General features: G+C 38.4%; 1 protein-coding gene across 1 annotated transcript in view; it reads right to left on the bottom strand.

Annotated features, from left to right (window-relative positions):
* ADAMTS6 (ADAM metallopeptidase with thrombospondin type 1 motif 6) overlaps positions 1 to 27,860 on the bottom strand; it is a 116,622-nt gene that overhangs the window by 25,309 nt on the left and 63,453 nt on the right. Inside the window, exons 12-14 of the mRNA XM_083703791.1 lie at positions 20,552 to 20,659; positions 11,041 to 11,186; positions 4,984 to 5,047 (exon numbers count right to left, since the gene is read on the bottom strand). Of these exons, the coding sequence (XP_083559917.1) occupies positions 4,984 to 5,047; positions 11,041 to 11,186; positions 20,552 to 20,659 (318 nt within the window). The remainder of the gene's footprint in view (positions 1 to 4,983; positions 5,048 to 11,040; positions 11,187 to 20,551; positions 20,660 to 27,860) is intronic.

Genomic DNA, 27,860 nt, shown 5'->3' with positions numbered 1-27,860 from the left:
TAAAACTGGAATGTCAGTTACAAAGTTATTTTAAGAACGTAAAATGAACCTTTTAATTCAAATGCATGTCATTATTCACTTTGTTTATGTAAAGACTAGGCACAAATTCTTCATTAGTATCACAATTTTAAAACTGCTGGTCATAATCCTAATTAAAATGCAGTTATTATTACTTATATACTACCCTTCATCACAAGATCTCAGGGCAGTTCACAGAACAGGTTCGCAGTCCTATGCATGTCTAGTCAGATAAATATGAATATAACTGCCACCTCAGTTAAGTATACTGAACTATTTTGATTTCAATTTGTTGTGTCCAGAATTAAACCTTCCTATCTAATGCCCTAGGTTGCTTTGCTGGAGCTCAGTCTCACAGGACTCAACCTCAAAGACTTATTATTGTCAATGGTTGTGCCATATGAATGCTAAGATGAGAGCAAGGCTTTGCTAAATCAAAGATTCTGCTATATAAGTTTAATAGAATCAGGTAATAGCAGTCAATGTAGGTTGCTGCATCATGTTTCTCCAGTCAGTTTGTAAAATGTGACTAAAATGTCTTATACATGTGGGGAATATGAAACATGAATGATGTTTAGCTCTTGTATTACTACTTGAACAGATAGAGGCTTTTGCATTAATTACAGGACAATCTTCTTCACATCCACCAACATTCAAGTGGCCAGAGGATTGGAGAAGATCAGTCTACATCCCAATTCCAAAGAAGGGCAGTGCCAAAGAATGCTCCAACTACTGCACAATTGCACTCATTTCACACACTAGCAAGGGTATGCTTAAAATTCTACAAGGCAGGCTTAAGCAGTATGTGGATTGAGAACTCCCAGAAGTGCAAGCTGGATTTAGAAGGGGCAGAGGAACCAGAGACCAAATTGCAAACATGCGCTGGATTATGGAGAAAGCTAGAGAGTTCCAGAAAGACATCTACTTCTGCTTCATTGACTATGCAAAAGCCTTTGACTGTGTCAACCACAGCAAACTATGGCAAGTTCTTAAAGAAATGGGAGTGCCAGATCACCTCATCTGTCTCCTGAGAAATCTCTATGTGGGATAAGAAGCTACAGTTAGAACTGGATATGGAACAACTGATTGGTTCAAAATTGGGAAAGGAGTACGGCAAGGCTGTATATTGTCTCCCTGCTTATTTAACTTATATGCAGAATTCATCATGCGAAAGGCTGGGCTGGATGAATCCCAAGCCGGAATTAAGATTGCCGGAAGAAATATCAACAACCTCAGATATGCAGATGACACAACCTTGATGGCAGAAAGTGAGGAGGAATTAAACAACCATTTAATGAGAGTGGAAGAGGAGAGTGCAAAATATGGTCTGAAGCTCAACATCAAAAAAACGAAGATCATGGCCACTGGGCCCATCACCTCTTGGAAAATAGAAGGGGAAGAAATGGAGGCAGTGAGAGATTTTACTTTCTTGGGCTCCATGATCACTGCAGATGGTGACAGCAGTCATGAAATCAAAAGACGTCTGCTTCTTCGGAGAAAAGAAATGACAAACCTAGACAGCATCTTAAAAAGCAGAGACATCACCTTGCCAACAAAGGTCCTTATAGTTAAAGCTATGGTTTTCCCAGTAGTGATGTATGGAAGTGAGAGCTGGACCATAAAAAAGACTGATCGCTGAAGAATTGATGCTTTTGAATTATGGTGTTGGAGGAGACTCTTGAGAGTCCCATGGACTGCAAGAAGATCAAACCTCTCCATCCTTAAGGAAATCAGCCCTGAGTGCTCACTGGAAGGACGGATCGTGAAGCTGAGGCTCCAATACTTGGGCCACCTCATGAGAAGAGAAGACTCCCTGGAAAATACCCTGATGTTGGGAAAGATTGACCACACAAGGTGAAGGGGACGACAGACGACGAGATGGTTGGACAGTGTTCTCGAAGCTACCAGCATGAGTTTGACCAAACTGTGGGAGGCAGTGGAAGGCAGGAATGTCTGGCGTGCTCTGGTTCATGGGGTCACAAAGAGTCGGACACAACTAAACGACTAAACAACAACAGGCTTTTGCATTAATTACAGGGCAATCTTCTTCACATCCGCCAACATTTATGTATCCTGATCAACTTTACTTAGGCAAGTAAGGGTAAGCTGAAGTACTGAAAACGACTCAAGGCCCACTGTCTGAGAAACACTGCCTCAGGCAAATGTCTTTTTCTTTGACTGTGGTTTCAACTGCAAGACATGACATTTTCTCTGTGGTTTGGTCATGGCCAAAATGAAGGATGGTGTTAAATGTGTGTGGTTAAATGAGAGAGGATGGAACTACAAGAAAGGCATTCTTTTTTCACTGATTAGGAGATTTGCTTATTGTTGAAATCTGCAAGCCTTTCTAGTCATTTGGAGAAAGCACCTTTCTCTAGGTCATGGCTCTGCAGGTCACCCAGTTAACAGGAAGCACTGTACTTGGATTTTGTATTGCTCAATGTGGGCATCAAAGTCACTGGTTTGGTAGGGAACGAAACTCCTGCCAAAAGTCAAGCCAACCATGAGAAAAATGTTTTCACATAAACAATAGAATTCTGTGGTTCGATTTTTCACTCTATTGGCAAGTGCTTTGCCAAGGGAAAGGGAGAATCTTGCTCTGTATTTTGCAACAGAATGTGTAGTGGATTACCTTGTTAAATTGTCAGATGTGACCTTAAAGGATGCAATCCACGGCACAATTGCCAGTGCAAGCTCTCTCCCTCTGGCAAGAAAATGGGAAAGTTTTTATTATGGATTTCTTCATTTCAAGTGGCAGTTGCTACTTGAGGCATGTACTTTCACCCTTTTTCTAACTCTTCCAGCTAAAAGAGGTACAAAGAATAGCCAGTGATGGTGGAGTCTTGCTCTTTAAAGTAAGTACACCTTCTGAAGCTTACTGGCTACTGGTCATCAAAGGCAGATATAGCCGACACACTAACATGTCACGACATACAGTTTGGAGAGCTCTGGTTAAGAGTTACAGTATATGCAAACCAGCTTACAATATGAGATAACTGGTAAAGCTGGAAGTTGCTGGTACTTCTTGTTTCCAGGTTTTACAGATTAGGTTTAATCTTATTCCCTCAATTTTAATATTAGGAAACGTGTTATCCATCAAAGGCCAAACAATGTCTGAAGGCTTTTGTTGAAGAATGTGTTGGAGTTGTCTATGCTTTTTCTAAAGGATTAAAAGGGTCAAAGGGAAGAGAAGGAAAATTAGCTGTTGTTTGAAGTAAAAATGCTGAGATTTTTGTTTAGGAATAATAAGAACTTTAGGGAGTAATACTTTTTAAATTACAAAAGGAATAGTGAATGCTGACACAAGAAACCCCTACAAATGTCAGTGGGTGTAAGCATCACATTCTTCATTAAAATAATGACAAGCACACAAAACTTGTGGCCTTTTAATTCACACATTAATCAAATGTCTCTCCCTTCCAATGTCTTTTGCTTCAAAGAGTGATGAGTAATAAGGTCTGTCATAAATCCTGAAAATGGGTCTATCTCAGCAACTTTGTGTTTCATTAAAGCCATGTTAATAAATTTACAATCAATGACTACAGTTTTTAATCACCACTTATGTTACAGTAGGACTTAAACTGCTGAATGTCAGAACATTTGTGCATCCCCTCATGACAGTACACTAATTCAAAAAATGTGTATATATTAAAAATGAAATGCAGACGAGGCACTGTTAAGAAGATAATTATTAATATATTTTGATATGATAAAATGTTAACTATATTAAGATCTAAAAGGAGTGTTCATTAAAAATATTATTTTTCCTCCCTTCACATTTTCTCATAATAGTAAATGGAATTTAGCCTTTACTTCAAAGGTAACAATGGGAATGCAATCTCTGAAGGGAACTGTTGATAATCAAAACTTCACGAATAGCTTCATGTATACTACCTTTAAAATGCAGCAAAAAGCACAATGGAGAAAAATTGTTACACAGTTTTCTGCCTTTCCTAATTTAAAGAATACTCTAAACTTTGCTCTCAGTATTTCAGTATTAGATATGACTGCAGCTTTTAACTGTTTATCTGAATGTACTTTGTCTTCTTAACTGATTGATCCTGCTTTCCTTCAAGGAACTGAAGGTGGTGTCCATAGTTCTCCTCCCTCTTTATTTTCTCATCACAACAACTCAGTGAGGTAGGTCACATGGCCGAGTGGGAATTTGAACCCTGGTCTCCCAGTCCTTCGTGCTTAAAAGTGGAAGATAGATATATCAAGCAGCACTAAGAGTAAAATTCTACCCTTGAGGTACATCATGTGAAGAGCTATAGTGGAAGCTCCACTACAACAGTGAAATTATGGAATGCTAGCAGAACTTCAGTTACACCAGTGTAGCAATGAGGATATGTCAATTCATTCCTGTACCAGCATATGTGCACCACCAGCATAAGGTTGAAAACAAGGAGACGAACCATTGGTCTTATTTGAAATGTGTTTCTGATTGGACATGAGAATGCCACATATTGCTCAAAGCAAGATACATTTCTCCTAATGAACCCAAACCCTCCGATCATCATTGGAGGCTCTTCTCTGTAAGTCTCCTCCACAAGAGGCCCAGAGAGTGGCAATATGAGAATGGACCTTTTCTGTGGTGGCTCCCCATCTGTCGAATGTTCATCCCAGGGAGGCTTACAGATGGCTCCCCATCTGTCGAATGTTCATCCCAGGGAGGCTTACAGATGGCTCCCCATCTGTCGAATGTTCATCCCAGGAAGACCTTCATTATACACTTTTAGGCACCAGGCAGAAACATTTGTCTTCAACCCAACCATTAGCTGATTAACACCCTATATCCTTTGAAATGTGTTTGTAGGAGGGGGGGTTATTGTTTTGTTTTTGTGTTTTTATCTTGTGTACCACCCTGAGATCTTCAGATGAGGAGTTATATACAAATTTAATAAATAAATTCTCCTCCACCTCATCTAAGATTGTTGGATTTTAGCTTAACTTTGAATTACTCACATCAGTATTACAGGAGCGATATCTTTTCCTTTCTCCAAGGCAGTATTTTCCTCCACCTGAAGGTCTGGAAAAAATTGTATGCCATTTATGCATATGTACATATTAAGTTAAGCAATGATAAAAAAATTACACACTACAGGACATTTCCCCCCACAATTCTTTTCTAATACAAACTGATGCTGCTGTATATTTTTAGAAATTTCAGATTTCAGTAATACAAACTCAGCTGGCAAATATACCGGTATTTGTAAAATTACACTGCAGAAAAGGAAGGTAAAACACAATTTCTTCTATTTTTGTATCACTCCCACCAAAAGCAGAAAAAATGTGGCAAGTTATATATTCTACTAATGTTTTAAATTAATACTCAAGTTCTAAACATTTATTCTGCTACCAGTAGGCAGCACCAGTAAAAATCCACCACGACACAGCATTTGTAACACTCTGTTAGTGGAAGTCATTACTTCTAGATCTAAGCACTTATTTGCTGGTGCAGAAGTTTTAGCATTAGACTAAGATGAATCAAAATTAAGGAAACACTGCTTTTCATTACTAGGGTCAAGTTGATATTCTCTAATACCCGAGTTCCTGATTATTATTTCAGTTTGACAACAATAATTGTTCAAAAACCTCACTAGACTAGTGCTAATCTTTGTATGTGTTTAAGGTAGTGTTCTTCATCTTGGCTATTATCCTAAGCACACACACACACATTATAAGCAAATGTCACTTGAATAATTCACAGTGCAATCCTTTACATCTTCGCTCAGAAATAAATCCCACTAAGTTCAATGGGACTTGCTCTCTGGTATGTGTATATAGGATTGCAGCCTTAGAAGACTTCAGAGGACCTATAAACAAAATTAAAGATACATTTATATTATTAACTATAAGAGAGTTTGTAAAATTCTATTCCTTTCCATTGCTACTAATATTTGAAAAGAATCAGGGCGATATTACATGACTAGATGGGGAGTAGTTATCTAGGATTTAATAGGACTCAAGTATTATCCAGTCTGGTCTTTTGTCATCCATTTATTACTTAATGTGTTATATAGTATGTTATGAAATAATATGGCATTTCTGGTCACACAAGCAAGGTATCACATGGTTGTAGCATCTGCTGATAAACATGATTCTCAAAACCATGTAACATGCAATTTTTCTGAGTTTTTGTTACTTAAAATAAAATGTGATTTTATTTTAATATTTTAAAATGCTGAATATAATGGACAGGATCCAGGCAATTTGCATTTTTATGCCCTATTCACTACAATGAAGAAGTTAAGCTTATGGGATTCAAAAGTGCTCTCCTGCATTTAAATGTATCCATTGTTGTTAAATGAAATTAGTTGAGACCCAAAGGGTCAGAAAATATGCACAGCACTCAACTATGCAAAAGAGCTTTATTGTTTTCTTCTATGCAAAGTTAAAAATTGTTACAGACCATGTTCCTGCCCACCTAGAGTGGTTTTCTTTGCACAGAGTAGAAAATGAAGTACTGTAGCTGGACTGAAGTATAATTCTTTTGACCATTGTGTTTTTAAATGTATAAATGTTATATATGAATTAAAACATTTGAGATATGCCTTAACACATATATTCCAGTACCTACGAATGCTGGTGTTTTGTAGAAAAGTATATTATTATGTAAGCAGCTGATGTGGAATAAATCCTGAAAAAAATTACACCAGTGTGTATTCACTGAAATCAGTCAGACTACTCTGAAAGCCAAATATCCAGGGGCTCTGCGGTGGTGAAGATTAGAAAGGATGTCCAGTCCTATAAAGTTCAGCAATGAGATAAAGACCAGACTGCCTTGCAAAGCCATGCCATAAAAAGTATAGAGGTCTAAGTTCTTTAAAGCATAGAGGAAGATGCAGTGCCCAATCTCCCATTAAAGGATTTATGTAGCAGCTTGGACACAGACAACATTGCATTTTAGAAGACAAATGTAAGGAATCCTAAAGCAGGGTTGTGAAAGTGTAATTGCTTATTACTGGACATTAATAAAACAAAAGTAATGGATAAATATAAATGTCCCAGCACATAGTTGGTATTACAAAGTTCGAGTGGAGAACATGAATTTAAACAGAACTGCTATATTCCAAAAAGCCTGATGAATTGCCATTTCCTACTGTATTTTCAAGGGTTTGTAATAGTCAAATAGCCTGTTGCCAAACTGCGCAAGCACAATGCCTCTGATTTGTAAAAGACAGTTTGTTTCATTTCAAGATTTTAAAAAATCACCGAGGTACTGTCAAGTATTGCAGCCCTTGGTGCTATAGATGTTCCGAATGCACACACTTTGGTTTGCCCAATTTTTCCATATACGGACAAATCTAGTGGAAGGGATTATTAGGGAACTGGGGGAAAAGAGCAGGTTGCTGGGTAGAATAGAGACTGGGATATGAAGATTCAGAGAATATCAAGCAAGTTTAACTGGTACTTTACAATAGTGAGGAAGCACAGCAGAAGGAGGAATGAGCTCCTAGGGAGAAGCTAACAGTCTTGAATTAAATTTCAGACTGTGGCTATCCAGGATTTACTGTACTCAGTATTGTCTTTTGTTCAATTTATTCCTGACCTCTTTAAGCTTATTTGCCTGAATTTAAACATATTTTTTTCTATTTTATTTAAAAAGATTTATAAACCACTCACATTATAATATATCAGAGTGGTGTACAGAAAACCAAAAATATGTATAAAATATACTGCAGAAGTAATACAATAAAAATAATAATACAACACTAGAAAATGATCAGCAGAATTTGATTCTTAATTTGTTGCTGATTTATAGTGTTTTCCATTTGTTACCCATCAATCCTCCCAGAAACACAGTAGCAAAGGTTGGCTCCATCCAAGAAGTCACTCAATATAGAACAAACTTGTGCTTCTGCAGAACATAAAACTTGGGAAATGACTGCTGTTGCAGTCATTTGGAAAATTTGCCAAAGTTCTATCCTGAATTACCTCAGGTCTCTTTGCCCCTACTTCTTGTCATATTTGGTGCTAGCACAATGACATGTTTACTTGTCCAGTTATAAAAGACCGCAAAACCTGGATCCCAGAAAGCTCTAGGCTGTGTCCACACCTTCTATTGCAACCACCCAAAGCAGGAGTAATGGTTGCACAACAAACCAGCAATAGTATAAAAGCTATATATGCAACCAAGTCATGGCTCACACAATATGGGTCAGCATGCAAGAGCTTTGTGGGCTGGACAAAACGCAAAGATTGTCACATAGGGTAATGTTCCACCCAGGTACAGTGCTTCATTTCCTCTTTAAAAGGAAGGTTATTTCTCTGAAGAGTCCATCATTGTTTTTCCTGGTTGGCTATCAACATCAGGAGATTTCTACTTTCTCTATGTCCCCATTCATCCTTTCCTTCTTGCTGTTCCATCCTCCCATTTTCTCTTTTTTGAGCTGTATTGCTTCTTCACCTGGGGCAAGAAGCTATATGGCTGTTGTTGCCTGCACAAGCATGGGCATGTATGCATATGGAGAAACATATTGTGAAAGTTTTCTAGTCATGGATATGGATATTCCACTATTGCAGCCATTTTTCCATTTAGTGCAGTCAGATGAATTAATGCTGGCCGTGTCTGTAATCAGTCAGTTCACATGAGTTCTCCATGTGAGTGTGAGCTTGGAAATGACTGGAGTAGGATGGAGTAGGTAGTGTTATGTGAGTCAAGCTGTTTCATGCTGCTCTTTTGTGTGTGCGTGTGGGGGGTGTTATGAGCAAAAAGGCACAAAGCAGCAGCGAGTAGATGCAAACACAGGTTATCTAGGAACAGTGAAGGAGTGGAAGGAAATGAGCAGCAAGGAAATATGAACACAGCCATATGGGAAGAAGATACAATGTAAAAGATTGCAGGGCAGTTATGAATCCAGAAGGGCCTCTGGCTGCACGGAGACAGACCCCCTCAGAGGTCCACTGCTGAGCTTCCACAGGTTCATCTTATGTCAATGAGAGGAGACAGGTTCAGTCAGCCCTATGGTTTAGTTTTTGACAGTCATATGTATAACAATATACATATTACTTTCCTACATAAAATGATAGCCAGTTGTGACAATATCTTTCTTTAACCTGACTCCAAGAGTGAGTCATCCTGTATTTATGATTTTTACTACAAAAGGCTTTGTGAAGAAAGCAACTGCCAAAGTGAGCATGAAGTCCCACTGAAAGACAAAGAAGAATACTGTAGACTATTAATAATAAAGATGTTGGGGCATGTTTCAAACTAGACTTATGTAAAGGCCCCCCTCATAATTATATGTTCAGAATCTGTGAACCCCATCTATCATATGGTCTTTCTGACAACCACATAATAATGTTGCAGGCTTTTTTTTTTCAGTGATGTTCAATTTTCTAATGCATGTGCCTATTTGTGATTAGTATACCTTCATGATTTTACTACACAAAAGTGTTTATATGTAATATAATATGTTTATAATATCTGAAAGGGCCTCAAAGGCAGTTCAGTGTCCAGCAGCTACTTTGAAACACCTGTCATCTGATGTTTGGTAGAGGGGAGTAAAGGGTCCTCTTGCAGTGTTCTCTTAATTTAATTCCCTTATGGAATGTAGCTGAGCCATCAACACTCTCTTAATATACTTCTGTCACTAGACAAAAAAGGAAGGAAGAGGTTAGATAAATTGATTTCAGTGGGCAGTGCTGAATGCTGGAGAGGGGATGGTAGTAGAGCTGTGACTGTAAAGTTAAGGTCTCTTGTCCTTGTCTATAATTGCCTGTGAAGCACAGGCTAGTAAAAAGAGTGTTAAAATGTTAGGTTTGGAGAAGAGCAGCAGCCTTTACTATGGTTTGCTTTTATCAGTTTTTCAGCATACTTTGCAGTCCTCAGAAATCAACCAATTGTGCATGTGTGCGTATATACGGAGCTCTGAGCCAAAAAAGGTCTCTTTTAAGAGCTTTGCTTGCAACTGACAAAGCTATGAATAGAGAGGACACAAATGACCTCATAGTTTGGAGCTGTGACACCAGAATACAGGCAATAATGTTCTCTGAACAACTCTTAAGAGTAATAAAATGATTGCGTAATTAAGAACTATGAAATAAAAATGTTAATGGCAACAAAATATGGGCTTTTCAGGAACCCTATTAAAGAAAATGATAAACATCTAGCTTGTATGAAAGTAATCTACTGAAAGCATCACTGTCCTCTTTCATACATCACACTAAACCATAGTTTAAACCAAACTATGATTTAATGTGAAGGAGCAGCATACTGGTGCACAAAGCTCAGAAGTTCATTGCAATGCTCCTGGTGCACCATGGACAAAATAAGCCAGAGTCATCTTGTTGCATATGAACCCAGCGTTGTGATTTGTTTCCCCTTTAACAAACCACAAGCTATAACCAAAGTTCGTTCTTTGTTTACTGCTCATGGTTTGTTTGTAGGAAACGAACTGCAAGTCTGGGTTCGGAGGCCATGACAAGCCAGGCTCTGGTTTGTTTGTTTGTTTGGCCCATGGTGCAGAAGGAGCAGAGGATGAGCACTGTGGAAATTGTTGCGTACTTTGCATTAAATCAGTTGGCTTTAAAGTGATGTGAGAATCCAAAGGGTACTTTGTATAGATTACTTTCACATCCAGCAGCTAAAACATTCTCAAATAGCCTGTTCCTGTGGTGTGCAAACTAGGCCATTGTCTCGTAGGGACAAATATTCAAAACCTCAAGATTTAGTTTGCATTTTTAGTAAGTTTGCAAAACTAATGCACACCTGAAACAACTTTTAATTACCATAAGTAGAATTTACTGACTCCATAAATGGAAGCTGTGAGAAGCAAAAATTACATTCTAAATATTAAATATAGAAGCTATTTGTATAGCGTGTGCTTAATGCATATATTTAAAAATGTGAAAGTATGTCTGCAAAGCTTCTCCAGGATAGCTGATCCTGTCTGCTATTTTAAAGACAAGTATTGGCACGGTACTGAAACGTTTTTACAGATAACATGTGAAACCACACTTTTGAAACATTTCCAAATATGCTTTTTTTGCTGGCTCTGGCTTACTTTAGCTACTTACGCTGGACTGTCACAGTGTCTTACGGATGATGAGACTCCTCCCCCGCAGGTCCTGCTGCACTCTCCCCATATTGACCAGGGACCCCAACCCCCATCTATGCTCTGGGGCCAAGTGCCAAAAGGTACGCACTCTCCCTGATAACACCACTGAAAAGATTTCATAGAAAACACAGAATTAGCTTTGAACTGATAGAATTATCAGGACAGAAAAATATATGGGTCAGGAACTGACCAATTATAGGCAACAGCATTTCTTGTATAGATAACATACAGAGGTTTAAATTTCTTTAGCCATGTTTAGTCATTGGTGAAGGCAAGTGCTATTTGTTATTTATCTTTAGGCTTAGCCCGAATAATAAACCCCTACCATACATAAAAGTTTAACAAGACAGCATTTTTCTTTTCATACACAAGCTTACCATTTCTCATTTAAATAAACTGCAAGTTACTGAAACAGTTCTTTAGACATTACGTATACTTTTAAGAGTGTTTAAGAAACAAACTCACACCTATATTTCAACTAATGGTTTAATAGCACAACATGGAAAATTCTCCAGTTAGGAATTTTTATGAGGGTTATTGCTTTTCCTTTAAAAAAACACTGAAGGATAGATGATGTTACAATAGAAGAGGAATTTGAAGCAGTATTTCATCTACACTTACACTGCAGACATAATAAAAGTAATGCCAAGACACTAGAAACAAAGAAAAAAGTATTTAAACTTACTGACTAGCCAGTTGTTCAGAGACTGAATGAACATATAAACTGAAATTTTAAGACAGATACCAGCAAAGCATTTAACCTGGATTATTATTATTCTTTTACGATAGGGCATTGAGTTAGTTTGAGACAAATTGTGCTTTAACTTGAATGGAATATTTTTTTCATATCAAATTAGACCAAGCCCTACAGTCCTGATTTAAGCCCAAATTTGGATGTCTTGTTTCACTGTAGAAAATAAGAGAAGAATATTACAGAAAATGAAACCATTTGTCCTATCAAAATAATGAGACATTTGCCCATATCCAGTAAAATTTGAACATGAATTTTACCTTATCACAGATATGGTACAAAACAATGTCACATTATCTTTTAATAAATAATCTGGGTTAGATTTGGGCTGTGTGTGTGTGTGTGTGTGTGTGTGTGTGTGTGTGTGTAAAAATACCCAACTTGATACAAGAATCTTGATCTAAACTTGGAGTAGACAAAGTGGCACCTTCCAGATATTGTTGGAATATAACCTCCATAATCCCTGACCACTGGCCATCCTGGCTGGGCTACTGGAAGTTGTAGTCCAACAACATCTGGAGCAAACCACAGTGTCTACCAGTACTGTCAAGCAATACTGACCATGGGCTGGATCCACACTAGGTTAAATGAACAAAATTATATATGAATTTCAATGACAACTAGGCTGTAATACTAAACACATTAGGAAGTAAGTTTCATTGGTAATTACTTCTGAGTAACTACGCATAGAACTGCATTGCTAGCCTAGATCCAACTGTTATTAATGGCACTGAAAAAGGTAGTTTCTTACCCATGTTCTGAGCACAATTTACAAAAGAAAAAAGAACACAGCAGCAGTCAGGTTAGAGCTATTAATGTGTGCTGAAGTGGAAGCTATATAATGCAGAACCTTCTTTATTTTACTCTCCAACCTGTGCAAGTCCAGAAACTTTAAGGGTTCAAGGAAAAATGGGAATGATGTTGAGATGAATTAGTGAAGTTTGAGCCTTTATTTTCAACCACATTACCTGAAACTACTTCCAATACCCACTTTTATGGCATGTTGTAATTACTTTTAGTTTGGGTACTATAAAGTATTTGGATACAAGAGCACTAGCAGGGCTGAACTGGACATGGTATCAGTTAGCTGGATATGGTTAAGTATTCCTTCAGGTTGGCTATGAATATGGTAACATTTCGATATGGGAAGCCACTTGTTTAAATTCAAATAGAGGTAATAATAACACAGTAAGAAAACAGAAACAATGGCTTCCATTTAGTGAGAGGCCAGGATGTCTAGTGCATTATTTATACAGCACTGAAGGGATATTACAATGACATGTTGACTTCCTGATCATTTAACTCAAATATACATCTTCATAGAATCATTTTCATGTTTTATGAAGCTGAACAACTGTGGATCAGATCAGCAATCTACATGGGAGACCACTGGAAGCTACATGTAAGAGTAAGGTAAAGGTAAAGAGACCACTGACCATTAGGTCCAGTCGTGGCCGACTCTGGGGTTGCGACGCTCATCTCACTTTATTGGCCGAGGGAGCCAGCGTACAGCTTCCGGGTCATGTGACCAGCATGACTAAGCTGCTTCTGGCGAACTAGAGCAGCACACGGAAACGCCGTTTACCTTCCTGCTGAAGCGGTACCTATTTATCTACTTACACTTTGACGTGCTTTCGAACTGCTAGGTTGGCAGGAGCAGGGACCGAGCAACGGGAGCTCACCCCGTCACGGGGATTCGAACCACCGACCTTCTGATCGGCCAGTCCTAGGCTCTGTGGTTTAACCCACAGCGCCACCCATGTAAGAGTAGGGCAGACATAATACTTAATTTTTAAAAATGCCTTGATTTTACCATCAAAATTAACCATCACATCTTAATTAAATGAAGGACAAATAAATAAAAATATCCTAAATGGTTCACAGCCTAGGTTCCAGGTGATGCTACCAAAGAAATTTCCTGTGTTCTTTTCAAGAGAGAATGAAGGTTTCTAAGCTACATGCCTCTCCACTCCAGTAGTTCCAAAACATATTTTTAAAAACCATAGTCAGAGCTCAAGGTCATTGCTAGTGGATCATCCAATTGTAAAAGGCATATTTAAGCTTAACTGTGATTGAATATATTTGTTATTGACATGCCCTTTCTCTATGACAGCATTAAAATACAGTACTAAAGAACAGTTCCCTGGGGGAGGGGAGAACAATAGTTGCTGGGACAGCACATCAACTGGGCCTTTGGTCTCTGGTAGCAGCAACGATGTATGCATCTCTTGCTTCTTGGAAGCAGGGTTGGCAATAAAAATACGGCCTGCTCAACCAAGTAGTAATTGTATGCTTATCCTCTTGCTATCCCCATAACTCTCCTCCTCACTGCAGCACAAAATATTCACAATTTTATTCATAAAATAAAAGTACACTGATTTTATTCACAAAATAAAAGTACACTGATTGCTATTATTTTACAAGAATACAAAATGTATTTATTGAGTCTTATTAATAAAAGACTAGAAGCCAGTGCCTTATCAAGCACTGGTTAAAAAGCAATTAAATAGCTAAGATGCTGTGTTCTTCCAACAGCCTTCCTTCATTTATTGACATTTGTACTAGAAAGAGAGGCTGGATGGCCTACAGCAGAATTGCTATTTCAAATTGCCACTTTCTAATGGTGGCTAGCAACATTAGAACATCATTAATTAAATTTACATAAACACCCACAACTATATTCTGCTCTTCCTCCAAGGGTCTCAAGAGGTTTCCTCATTTTATCATCACAACAGCTCTGATGAGGTAGCTTTGAGACCAGCCCAACTGTTGACTGGGGACTTTAATGTTAGTCTCTGTTCTAGTCTGACATTTTATCCATGGTATAACACTGGTTCTTGATTGAGATACATAACATATGTGTAAAAAGGCCTGCAGGCATGATAGTCTTTTGTTCTTCATGAAGAATAAGCGAGAAAAAGGAAGATTAATTTAGGAATTTCCTAGCACAATGCACTTAATGAGGCAACACAACTAATAAAGCAAATCTCTGAAGACAGTTGAATATATTTCAATAGCTTAGTTTTCTCTGAGATTCTGTGGCTTGAAAAGCTTTTGGATCATTTCCTATTGGAATAGTCAGTGCTTGGGAATTTCAAAATACAGTACAAGGCATTGGCTGAGAGTGGGGATGTGTGGTGCTGTCCAAGAGTGAGAACATAGGACTGTGGTTGGAGCCTAACCACTTCTCAGGTGGGTGCAAGAAATTGGAGGCTACAGTACAGTCTTTTGGTATGTACCCAGTGGATTGTTGGGACTGATAATTGTTGAGTGTAAGGGATTTGTGTGTATGTGTGGGTAAAAGTGTCCAGGTGTAGACTGACTGAAATACCGGGGGGTGTTTGTGGGCTTCAAATTTGTGTGGGTACTAAATGAGTGGAACCTTACTTTATGATGTTTCATCTGTTGCATTTAATTTAGTTGTTTGATTTCCTTGTAAATCGCCTTTTTATGAAAAGCAATGCACAAATACTTGAAAGAAACAAAAAATAATAATGCAATCTAAGCTGCATTCTTAACCCCACTTATATAGGAGTGAGTCCATAGAAATCAATAGAACTTACTTCTGAGTAGACATGGTTAGGATTACATTGCTAAGTAATATATGAAACTGTCTGAAACTATGAAGCCATAGAAAGAATATATTTTTATTCTTTTTTTTTTTGTCCAGGGGAACAAAAATGGAGAAAACATAAAATGTATGCAGTACTTGCTTTTCAAATTAAACTTTATTTACTATTTGGATAATATGAAATGTATTATTTATAAGTTGCTTATAAGCCATCCTCAGACATGAAGCTTCTGTTACTGATAAAGGTAGAAACTGAAACATTTAATAAGAATGTTTTATTAATAATGTTTATAATAATTGTCAGTTACAGTTGGATTGTACCTATTTTAGTTCATCATCAACTATCATCAAATGCTAACTCAGATTAATAGGCTACAATTTACTCTACTGATCTTGAAAAAGAGACCCCAACTACAGTCTCATATTCAGGAGAAAAGTCAGATTGGCAGAGCTAAATGGATATATCCACATATATTAAATAATATTTGGATGGCATTAAATGGCTGGACAGACTGAGAATATCAGGTTTTGTCTGACAATGCAGACAAACTACTTATTTAATAGCAGTTGTCAAAGATGAAAGGCTGGAAACAAGAGTGTAAGACTAGCCTGCTGGATCAAGCCAATGGCCCGTCTTGTCCAGCATCCTGTTCTCACAGTGGTCAACCAGATGCCTGTGGGAAACCAGGGAGCAGAACATGAGTACAAGAGCACTCTCCTGTCCTGTGGTTACAAGAGCACTCTCCTGTCCTGTGGTTTCCAGCAAATGCTATTCAGAAGCATTGCTACATCCAACTGTGGAGGTAGAGCATAACCATTGTGGCTAGTAGCTACCACTATTTATAGGAATTCCAAACACCTGAATGAGATAATCTAACATTTTGCCCTGCCTAAGCAATACAGCAAGAAGCTAACAATTGAACCAGCCTATCAAAACAGCGGACGCAGGTGGCGCTGTGGGTTAAACTACAGAGCCTAGGACTTGCCGATCAGAAGGTCGGCAGTTCGAATCCCTGTGACGGGATGAGCTCCCGTTGCTCAGTCCCTGCATAGGTACCGCTCTGGAGGGAAGGTAAACGGCGTTTCTGTGCACTGCTCTGGTTCGCCAGAAGCGGCTTAGTCATGCTGGCCACATGACCCGGAAGCTGTACGCCGGCTCCCTCGGCCAATAAAGTGAGATGAGAGCCGCAACCCCAGAGTCGGCCACGACTGGACCTAGTGGTCAGGGGTCCCTTTACCTTTACCTATCAAGAGAGCAGCTGCCAAGGTCAGCCTTAATATCTCTAAAGTAAGTACTAGAGTTCTATTGACTCCAAATTGCTCTACAAATAGAATTAATTAATAAAAAATATTGGGCTCCTAAAGATGATCCTTATTTAGAGTTGATTCACAAAATCAGCTCACACTGTAATTATCATGCAATAAGTTTATTGCATATGACATCTTTCTCAATACTGATTGATAAAATTTTCAAACTAGCTTATGCCAATGTCACCTAGTATGTTTTAGTGGTTTGAAAAGAAGCAGTCTATTAACCAATAGTTGCAAATCACGTGAAAAATATAGTTGGGTGAATCTATTCTCAAGTTACTTCTTTCAGTGACAGTTTCAATTGTCTTTATGCATTGCATGCCAGTGCATTTACATTTTCCATTATTTAATGGGCCATCAGCCAGGAGGTGAGGGGAGAATTAGCAGAAAGCAAAATATGTGGGATACAGAGAAGAAAATACCAAAGGCTGTCAGAAAAGACCAGAAAGCAAATAGGAGAGCAGATGGCTAATGCAAGCTAGGAGAAAAATTGGCTGCCAGGAAATCATGAGCTTTAGACGCCCTAAAACTCTTAAGTGATCACTTAGGGTAAGACAGACAGTTTTGTGCTCACGAAAACTTCAAAAATTAAGACACTTTAGCTTTAGCAGATGGCATTCAAGGAGTGTATAGTCTTTCTGGGCAGGATATATCCAAGAAAGTGTCTCTCCTCTCATTGAAGAAAGAAAATAATAAATTTATTTCAGCAGGTCATCTAAAAGTCTAAAAGCTAGTCTAAAAAATGCAATGTCATACAACTTGAAACTAGACTGTATTTTAAAAAAAATAATAATAATAGGAAATGCATGTTTTGTGTTTCAAACTGCTTATTAAAAAAAGCTACTTACCTGTGACAATTGTTCTGCGAGCGGCTTTCTGTGCTGCCACATGTCTGGGATGGCCCTGGCCAGACCACAGGTAGAACTTGGCAGAAAGCATCAGGCATGAGGAAGCACTAGTATTTTATCATCTCCCTTGCACAGTAGATGTCATGTAAGAAAGTAAGGCATAGAGCCAACACCTTCCCTCTCAGAGAGGATGTTGCTCCAAGCTGAGACAAGAAACAGACTAAGTCTTAACATGAAAAGAGGAGCAAAGGCAATTTCTTAGAGACCCCTGACATCCATAACCCTCTAGAGCAGATTTAAGGACAACACAGGAAACTGCATGGGGAAGGGGAAGATGGGTAAGTCCTACTTCCGCAAGTGAGATACCACAATTGAGACTCATCAGTAGAGAACAGCTTGAATAATAATTATGGGAAAGCAACATAATTTTCTTTTTTAACGACTCCAGTGATTCTAAGTTTAACAGACTCACAAACTAAAAGTTAACTGTAGCAGACTGTCAGGTGATGGTAAGCATACAAGAGATTGCTTCCCTAAGTCTTTTAACTGCTTTCACTTGGACACCCAAAGTAATACTCCAGGTCGCTACAGAAGACCCAAATGAGCTTGCATATGTTGCACTCAGAGGGACTCAAAAATTTGCTTTGGATATCAAAGCAATTCTCAGTTGTTCTCAACAGTCACTTGGATACTCTCTATGTTGGTGCTGGATCACTGGAACTTCCACAGGGTAAAAATGATTGTTCACCATGCAAATGTACATGCCACACAAATGAAGTACATGATACACAGAAAGGTAAAACTCATTAAAGGAAGAGAGTGCATTGCCCACTTGAATGAGAGTCTGGGCTAGGCAAGAGGACTGGCAAGGTATGGAATTAAGAGACTCCATTTAGTTAGAACTTTTGTTCTATAGTAAGGAATATATTTCTCTTGAAAAACTGTAGATCAGACAGAAATCCTATTCCTTTTCCAGCCAATGTGAGTGCTACAAGAAAGATAACCTAGTACAAAAACCAACATAAGTGGCAAGTAGAAAGCTGTTTGAAGGGTTTGCTAATGAGAGATGCTTAGTACAAGAAGGCAGTTCCACTGAAAAGTCCAGAAATGAGGCACAGGAATCAGGTTTGGCAGTTCTTTTAGAAAAATATTCCACCATGGGTATATGCGTATTGTGGTACAGAATGCTGAAATAACCCCCTAGCTGTCTTTGTAGAAGTCCAACATTCTGCTCTTCTTGAATGAGAGATGGTATAATGATATACCTTGGAGAGGATTGAGTGCATAAATGACCAGATGGAAATAACCAGTACCTCTTTAAGTAGCTGGGATGAAAAGATCAAGTCATGGTTCTGGTATTCTCAGTATTTTCCTTCTTATTAGGAAATGAACAGTACACCTTTGCAAGGGAGAATTAAAGTTGAAGAGCTAAGTCATGCACACCTCTAAGCAAGTTGTGGACTAACCAATACTCTACACAATCTAGCTATTTAGCCAGATAAGAAGTTTCAATGTAGAAATATCAGTTAGCTTTTTCTCACTCTCAAAAAGATTTTAAGGAAGATATCAATCTTTCCCCAAATTAAAACTGGTGGTAGCAGGCTATAGGTATATGGTGTAAGCTACCATTACAGTCATGGATGCAGATAAATAGGTTTGAAGCAGAGTAAGACAAGATACTCACCATACAGAATCTGTTCTATAGTGATGAATGCAGTGCAGATCTCTGATGTTTTTGAGCAGTATCTACTCCCAAGGCAGGTGGAACAACAAATTTGTATTAGTAGCCAAAGTCTTACACATGTTCTCCACTCACTAAGAACAGTAAGTAACACCAAAGAAAGCTTGAGCAAGAATTCCTTCAGGAATTGGAGAGTTCTGTAGAATTATGGGAGCCAATCTAATCTTAACAGTTGGACAACAGCATATTGTGCTTGTACTGAATATATACAGTAAGTATATGAAAGCAGAAAAGTATGTTAATACTGCAATATTCCAGTGTAGAGTCTCTGAGGACTCTACATGCAATAGTAATAGGAATCACAATGTGGCCAGAAATCTCTGAGGTTCAAAGAGTCAGTTTCACTGAGGTGCTTTAAAACCCACTTCCCTTCTGAGGTTTTGGGCTAGATAGATCTGGATCTTCTTCACTAAATTCAGAAGGAATGCCTAAGCCCTGCAGAATATCCTCTCCAACAATTCAATGTTCACAACCAGCTGTAGAGGAATATGAAATTATTATTTTGGCTATCACAAATGTGGGAAAAGAGGATGAGCAACTCTGGATTATGATAATTATCCTGGGCAATACGATCTGTCAGTTCTAGGAATGCATATTTATACATGGCACCTGCCCCCCACCATTGCCATTTTACTAGTTCTGATGCAGAGATAGCCTTAAGGTATTCACTAATTCCAAGTTCAAATCTGAGGCAGGATCTGTTGGCCACTGAGCTCTTCTCTCATGCTCAGTATGTCAGAAATGCTTACAAGAGTTTTATAGGAGTACAGCACAGAAGAAGAAAAAGTGAAGGGAGATAACATGAACCAACAAAACCAAATGCAGCATAAGAAGTTAAGGAAAAAGATCTTCATAATTGTTTCCTTAATTTCTTACGTTGTGTTAAAACAATAGTGTTTCTGGAGCAAGTGCAAAGGGAGGAGGCTAGAGCTGCCCAAGAAATTTCTAGATAGTTCTACCTGTGGCTTCTACAGACACATTTCCATATATGGGGTAGCACAGCGAGACCACAACAAAGAATCCTAAGCACTACTAAAAATGCTTTTTAAAAAATAAAATCCTAAGTTTTGTTGCTTTGTTAATTATTGTATGTTAAGTTACAGAATAAATTAAGCTTTGCATTCTGGAAACTCTTATACAAACATTTAATTGTTATCTCTTTTTAGTTATCTCAGCATACATTTCTGGGTCTTGCACAACCTGGAAACAATTGCATGATAACTTGAATTAAAAGTCATTCCAACTCACCCCCTTTTCAATGCTCCCAGTCTGGCAAAGGGTGCCCTCAGCTGCTGGAATACTGTTGGTAACACAGCGGTTACTTTTGCTGAGACACCAAAGCTCTCTACACACTTCCTGGGAAAGAAGGCAGAAGCAAGTTGTTCAGAATAAATGAAAAAAATTGGTTCAAATGCTCCTTAACACACAAATTGTCCTCAAAATGCATTGCTCTCTCTCCATAGAAACAGGCTGAAATATATTTGAGAATATTCATTAATATGGACCAATTCACATCAGCTTCCTATAAAACAGAGTTATTGTAAATTAAATCCTGATTTGATTTACCACAAAACTGTCTGAATCATTTACCATAAGCCTCATTAACATTACACTCTTGTTGGGCTGTGTGCAGAAAGACAATCTTGGGTAAGTGTGGTAGTACTTTTGTGATAAACTGGGCAGATAAATGGTTTACCACACACAAGTCCAAAAATAACTTGTGTGACTTGGCCTTGAATATTCTGTCATCAAAGTCTGAAACTATCAATATAAATCTGGAATTGTGTACACAGTTACTCTTTCTTCCAGGGGCACCGTTTGCATGTTCCTAATGCAGATTCTTTAGAAGAGCAGGAAACTCCCATTTTAGTGGAGTGGCAATGAGATTGTCTACTGCCTAGCTGCCTAGCTACAGCAGCTAGGCAATGAAGGGTTTTTAGCACACGAGATACAGAAACCACCCACTTTCCTCTCAACTATGCAGATCCATTCCCACCACTAGATAAATATTTAATTCCTTTTACCTTGACAGTCTGGGCACTGTCTTCAACCTCAGCAGATGAAGACTAAACTTTCCCAGTCTCCCTATGTACAAATCCCCTTTACTCACCATACATAAATTATTAGTAATCACACTAGGGTAGAATGTCTGGTATAGCAGCTTGGATCCCACAGCATTGTGCAAAGAAAGTGAAACATCCTCCTTTCAGAGCACAGTGCTGGGGAGGGGGAAACATTCTGCGGGATTTGCATCCTGTCAGAATCATTCTTACTGACCTTTTGCTGCAGATTTCCCCCAGGAAGCTCAGAGGTACTGCAGAATCTTCCCACACTAACAAATCGGGGGGGGGGGGGACAGAACCCCCACTGATGACATTCACTTTCCACTGTGGCTCCAGCAATAAACCTATGAAAAACCTACTGTGAAGACCTGCAAGCATGATCAGTCATCCTGGAATAACAACTCCTCAATTCACTTCAGGCTCTGATTTATTAATGCAATCAAAGAGTTGAAAGGGAATCCACACCACATGAAAATATGAGGGGCTGCTGACTATAGCTGCCATTTGTTCATCTTGCAGGCCTCCTGTGCTTTTAACATCTACATAACAGGCAGAAAATTTGACAGATGTGTCATTTCCCATATGTGAATGCAATGTTGGAGAAACATTCTTCTGCTGATTTTTTGCAATCATGCAAATGTTTAAAAGTATAGCAGCCTTTTCAGGAAAAAGGTAGTGACCTTATATTGACTCATCTCTTTCTTGCCAGGATAAGTGATAATTAAACCAAAGCAGGGTTTAAATCTATGATAGATGGAGTTCATTGTTCCACACACAAGCAAGGTAGTCAGGAAATGTGTGTGGCAAATATTGCACACTTTATTATACATTTCCATTCTGCAGTAACTCCCACTAAGTGGATATTACTCCTTGGTAAGAGGTTATAATATTGCAGCCTTAGAGTCCTTATACTTGTAGTCCTGAGTCTGCAGTAACAAGAAACTAAATACACGTTGTGTAACCAAGTCCTAAATTGTTTCCATCAAAGAGTTTACCAAAAAATACTACCACTGAACTTTTGAAACATAGTATGCATTGTGCCTATTAAAAGTAATATTATATTTGCTGATGTATGTACTCTTCTGTTCTCACCCAATTGAGTAACGTGAAGGAAAACTGTAGCATTCTTTTCCACACACAAAAATGAATTCAAAGCACACAGTTCCTTTTTATGCCTGCACAAGCTATATCAGTAACCTCCCACCATTTGTCCAAGGAACTTGGAATGGGGTATACGATTCCCAAATTGTTCTCATTTCAATCCTGACCAGGGTCAAACCTAGATATGGACCTATATCAGGGACCACCAGACTATTCCTTGGTAAACTGATGACTGAAATGTCTAGCAACTGAGAATAGTTAACCCCTTTTGTAATAATATTCTAGAGAATCTAGTTGATTTTAGTTCTTTGCTACAACATTGTAGGAAATCTTTGAGAAACCACTTTCTACATCCTTCGCCAAACCTTTATTAGACATTACAAGTATAGGCCATCACATCCATATATAAAAATTTAAAATATATACAAATAAACAGCCATGTAAAATATATAATGGGGATTTTCATTGGGATTTCTTCCTGCTAAATAGTGCCATTCACCACTCTAAGAGATACTATTGACAAAAACTCAGCCACCCTTGCAGTAACTTCCGAGTTAATGTCAGACAGAATCTGATATTTTCGTTGTGCTGTGATGTTAGACTACCCAAAAAAAGAGGATAGCATGCATTTGCATAGCTGTTTGTACAATGGACAGTGGAAATGAATATGTTCTACATTGTCTGGCATATTCAAAGAACATCCTCGATGTCTATCATTTCTGGAGATGTTTAAACATGGACATGCCAATCTCAACCCTCGACCATGCAAGTAGGAACAACCACTGTAATGCTGTCCCTGTAGCAGCCATCTTGAACAGGTGTTCCGATATCAAAAGCCGCTGTGAGACGAAGAATAACAGGGCCACCCTACTTGCATGGTCGAGTCTTGAGAATGGCATGTTCATCCCATGACATGCTACAGGGTTTTGCAGGACACAATTTTGTCCCCAATGCTATTTAACATCTACATGAAGCTGTTGGCAGTGGTCATTAGGAGTTTGGGGGCATGGTGTTTTCAGTATGCTGAAGACACACATCTCTATTTCTCCATAACATCTGAATCAGGAATAGCAGGACAAGCTCTGTACCAGTGCCTGAATAGTGGACTGGGTAAAAGCTAATATACTAAGTCTGAATTCTGGGAAGATGGCGGCTTTGTGAGTAGGTGGCTCCCATTATTTATTACATTTCTACCCCAACTTTTTCCCCCCAAGGAGGCATACATTGTTTTCCCCCTCCTCATTTAATTCCCACAACAACCCTGTGAAGTAGGCCAGGCAGTGACTGGTGCAAGGTCACCCAGTAAGCTTCATGGCTGAGTGTAGATTTGAACCCTGGCCTTCCCAAGACCTAGTCCAACACTAACCACTACACCACATTCACTCTCTTCCTAGTCCAGAAGCTAGGCCAGCTGCCTTTTCTGAAGAAATAGGTACATAGCCTGTGTTACTCCTTGATAAATCTTTGTCATCAGATGCCAAAAGTGATTTGTGTCGCTAGCACACAAATGGCCTTATATGTAGCCTTTTAGTCACTCTGTCTGGTACACCAACTATCTGGATCAGAACAGCCTGGCCACTGTAATCCACTCATTGATAACCTCATGACTGGGTTACTGTAATGCGCTTTATAGGGATGCGGGTGGCGCTGTGGTCTAAATCACAGAGCCTAGGGCTTGCCGGTCAGAAGGTCGGCGGTTTGAATCCCCACGACGGGGTGAGCTTCCATTGCTCGGTCCCAGCTCCTGCCAACCTAGCAGTTCGAAAGCACGTCAAAGTGCAAGTAGGTAAATAGGTACCGCTCCAGCGTTAAGGTAAACGGCGTTTCCATGTGCTGCTCTGGTTCACCAGAAGCAGCTTAGTCATGCTGGCCACAGCCGAGCTGTACGCTGGCTCCCTTGGCCAATAAAGCGAGATGAGCGCCGCAACCCTGGAGTGATCCGAAACTGGACCTAATGGTCAGGGGTCCCTTTACCTTTTGATGCGCTTTATGTGGGGCTACCCCAGGGCAAAGACCAGAAGAATTGTCTATAGTAGATAGTAGTGTTTAGCTTTGTTTAGAGACAATAAACACTTTGTTACTTTGTGCGGGAGAGTTTTCCCCTTAACACCAGGGAAGAAGCAGTTCTGCTGGGAGCAGGATATTTCTGAAGTCTCTACTGATGTTCCACATACTCTGCTGATACATCACACTGGTTGAAGTGTGATTAACGGCCAAGTGACTTTCACAGGTCACCAACACAAGATATTATAAGGACCACCTGAACCCTTATTTCCCACATCAATATGTGGGATATATCCTTATATCCAACATCAGACGAAGCATGGTTCATTGTCTCCCATATCTCAGAAGTCCAACTGGCCTCAACGATTTACTGTTGCCACTCCCACACTGTGGAAAGCTCTACCAGCAGACTCATCAAGCATCTTTGCTGTTGAGACATCTATTGAAGGCTTCTCATCTAATACAGTGTGATATATACATTGTACTTTTACGATTCTGTCATTCTTCCCCTGCTCCTAATTTTGTGTCTTCTAATTCAGTGTCAAACACTTTTATGCTAATTTGTTTAATATCATTTGTAAGTTGTTTTTCTCTCTGCTGAGTTTTTACTGTTCAATACAGTCTTAAAAGGAAATACATTGTGTGGTGCAATAATTTGCATAAAATATTGTATTGAAAGCCCAGAAGAAAGTGAAAAAGTTGCCCAGAAGTCTGGTATTTACATTTTCATTATAATTTTTAAGACTAATATTGAAATAAGAAATATGGCTGTATTCACAGGGGTGTAATTAGGGGTTGGCTAGACTGGCCACTGCCAAGGGGGCAGGCCCAAAGGGGCACAAAAACCACATCTCTCCACTCTGGCTTGCAGTGGCTAGGAGCAAGCCTGCCCATCTGCATGCTCATTGGGCTGTTCCTCCACTGCTGTGCCAAGGGCGCAAAGGAGCCTGGACACACCTTTGTTTCAACGTACTTTACTTAAAGATAATTTTATGAAAATGATGTATAGGTTGTATTTAACACCGGTAAAATTGGCAAAAATGTACAAAACAAGGGAAAATAAGTGTTGGAAATGTAAAGAAATGGGAAATATAAGTGTTTAAATGGGATACATGACACCTTTTAGTAAGATTTTCAAATTTAAAAGTTAAAAAAATTAAAAGTTAAAAAATTCTTTCTCTTTTCATTTTGATCTTGGAGTCTTCTGAACAGTTTTGTTTTAACCTTCTTATTTTAACTGATGGCTGTGCAGAAAACTTTATTGGCAGCAAAAACTAAGTCACAATTCATTATTCTGTATAAAAAGAGTAAGTTACTTTTACATTTTAAACCAATTACCATTTGGAAGTTTTCTTTTATAAAGATATAAATAAATAATATGTGCTTTCTAATTTATAGACAAGTTCAATATTAAAACTGTAGTTTGCCCTTTCCCCCTTGACTATGCATTTTCATTCCTATTATTGTATCAGTAACACCTTGGAACAAATGTTTCCAGTAATCTATAGTGTGAAAATCACGTGAGAACACTGGCCTAGAAAGGTCATACCCAGAGTCAGTATCAGCAAGCATGCTTATGTTTTTGAATTAATATTAGTTGACCCAATAATCCCAATTCCAGGTTCTTTTGTTTTATTTTTTGACATCCAATGAGTGTTAAGTATAAATTCATTCCCCAACTTCAAATAGTTCTTAATATTACTTTCTGAATAACATAGTGAAAAACCTGCACTAGGTAAGAGAAGCAAGATCTGAAACCTAATAAATCAGTTCAAAATCAGCACCTGCATTTTTATTACTTAAAAGCGAACAGTTCTCTGAAAAATATGGGCAACTATAGTAAAAACATAAACTGAAGCTGTGGCCTTTCACAAGATCAAGACAAGATAGATGACAACCTGTAACGGTGTATCTTAGGGCTCCATGACTTCAGTTTGGAATTCGGATGCTTGTATTTGCAGTAAATTAAAGAAAGCTGAACCCATCTAGAGAAAAAAAACAGCAAATCAAATTATCTTCCTTTTGCCTATATGTTATATATGATGGAGCCTTTTTTCTGTATGTCATGCAGAATTAAACATATAGGCATCTTGAAAATATACATCTAAATGATCCTGAATAATAATAAAAGAACAACACACCTTAGTGTAAATTTAAATGCATGAAGATCAACATGCTGCGATGTTTCCAAAATATAATCTAATCTAAATAAAAAAAATTATACAAAATAATATTTTTAATATTCACAATACTGAGAAAAATAAGATGAAAATACATTGATAAACACATTGTAATGAATTTAGAATTTTACTGTAATATAAATTCTATTTATATTGAAATATCTCAACACATAATTCCTTCAGCGTGTGATAACAGATAATATGCTGCACCTCTTGATGAGCATTTGTTAAAACAGAGCTTAGATTCTGATTTCCAATTCAGAGCTGCATAAATGTCCAGCTATAATATTTCCACCCTCATTTTGTTCATACTTTTATCATGTTTATATGAGGGTGAGTATTAGATATGTATGAACCACAGAAGGTTCAACATGTTTGATTAGGTTCAGATAAGCACCCAAAAATTACAAATCTTAATGCTCCATTTTCAGAAATGCTCATTATGAAGCGGTGCAGCATGTTATCAATTCATACATGCTGAAGAAATTATGGTAACTTAAACTCCTATTGTATAGTATATTATATTCTCATCTTATTTTCCTAAATATTGGGTGCTTATCTGAACTTTACCAAATCTATGAACCTCCCATCTATCACCTGTAAAAGATACTTTTCCTTTCAAATCCACAGCCCATGTCCCACTTGCCAACTAGCATCTGAACCTTCTCCTGCATTGTCAGCCACTATTCCTTCCACTTGACTCTTACTGGAATCAAAACCAGTATCAAAATTTCAAAGGCTCTGTTCCAGACTCTCATTGCAACTATGTATTACATCTGCAGACTCTGTTTGGTGCTTTTAAAGATAGCTAAGATAGAAAGAAGTGTGCATTAACAATGCCTTAGCAACAGCCTGAAAGATCAGGGTTAGAAGATGAATAGCAAAGTTGAAAAGAAAGAGACTACTAGGCATCAGAAAAGAGAACTCAACATGTGGATCTCAAGTAAACCAATCATTTAGTTGGAACATACTTCAGAAATAAACCAGATGGCCCATAATCTTCTGGCTATTTAAAGAATGAACTGGCAAACCTTTTCTCAAGAAAAGCCCAAGGCACCTCTAGATAGAGGCAACCTATGCAAAAACCTGTATTACCAAAAGAGAAATAGCTCTATAAGCTTTGTTTACAAAATGCATTACTTTAAAATGTGTCCTTTTGGCCAGAGACTGGGTGATTCAGAACCATGGATCCAGTTTGTCACTCTGCAC

The sequence above is a fragment of the Podarcis gaigeae genome (assembly GCF_964106915.1).
Source record: "Podarcis gaigeae genome assembly, chromosome: 11".
Taxonomy (NCBI): domain Eukaryota; kingdom Metazoa; phylum Chordata; class Lepidosauria; order Squamata; family Lacertidae; genus Podarcis; species Podarcis gaigeae.
The sequence above is the reverse complement of the archived record's forward strand: the minus strand, read 5'-3'. Positions and strand labels throughout refer to the sequence as shown.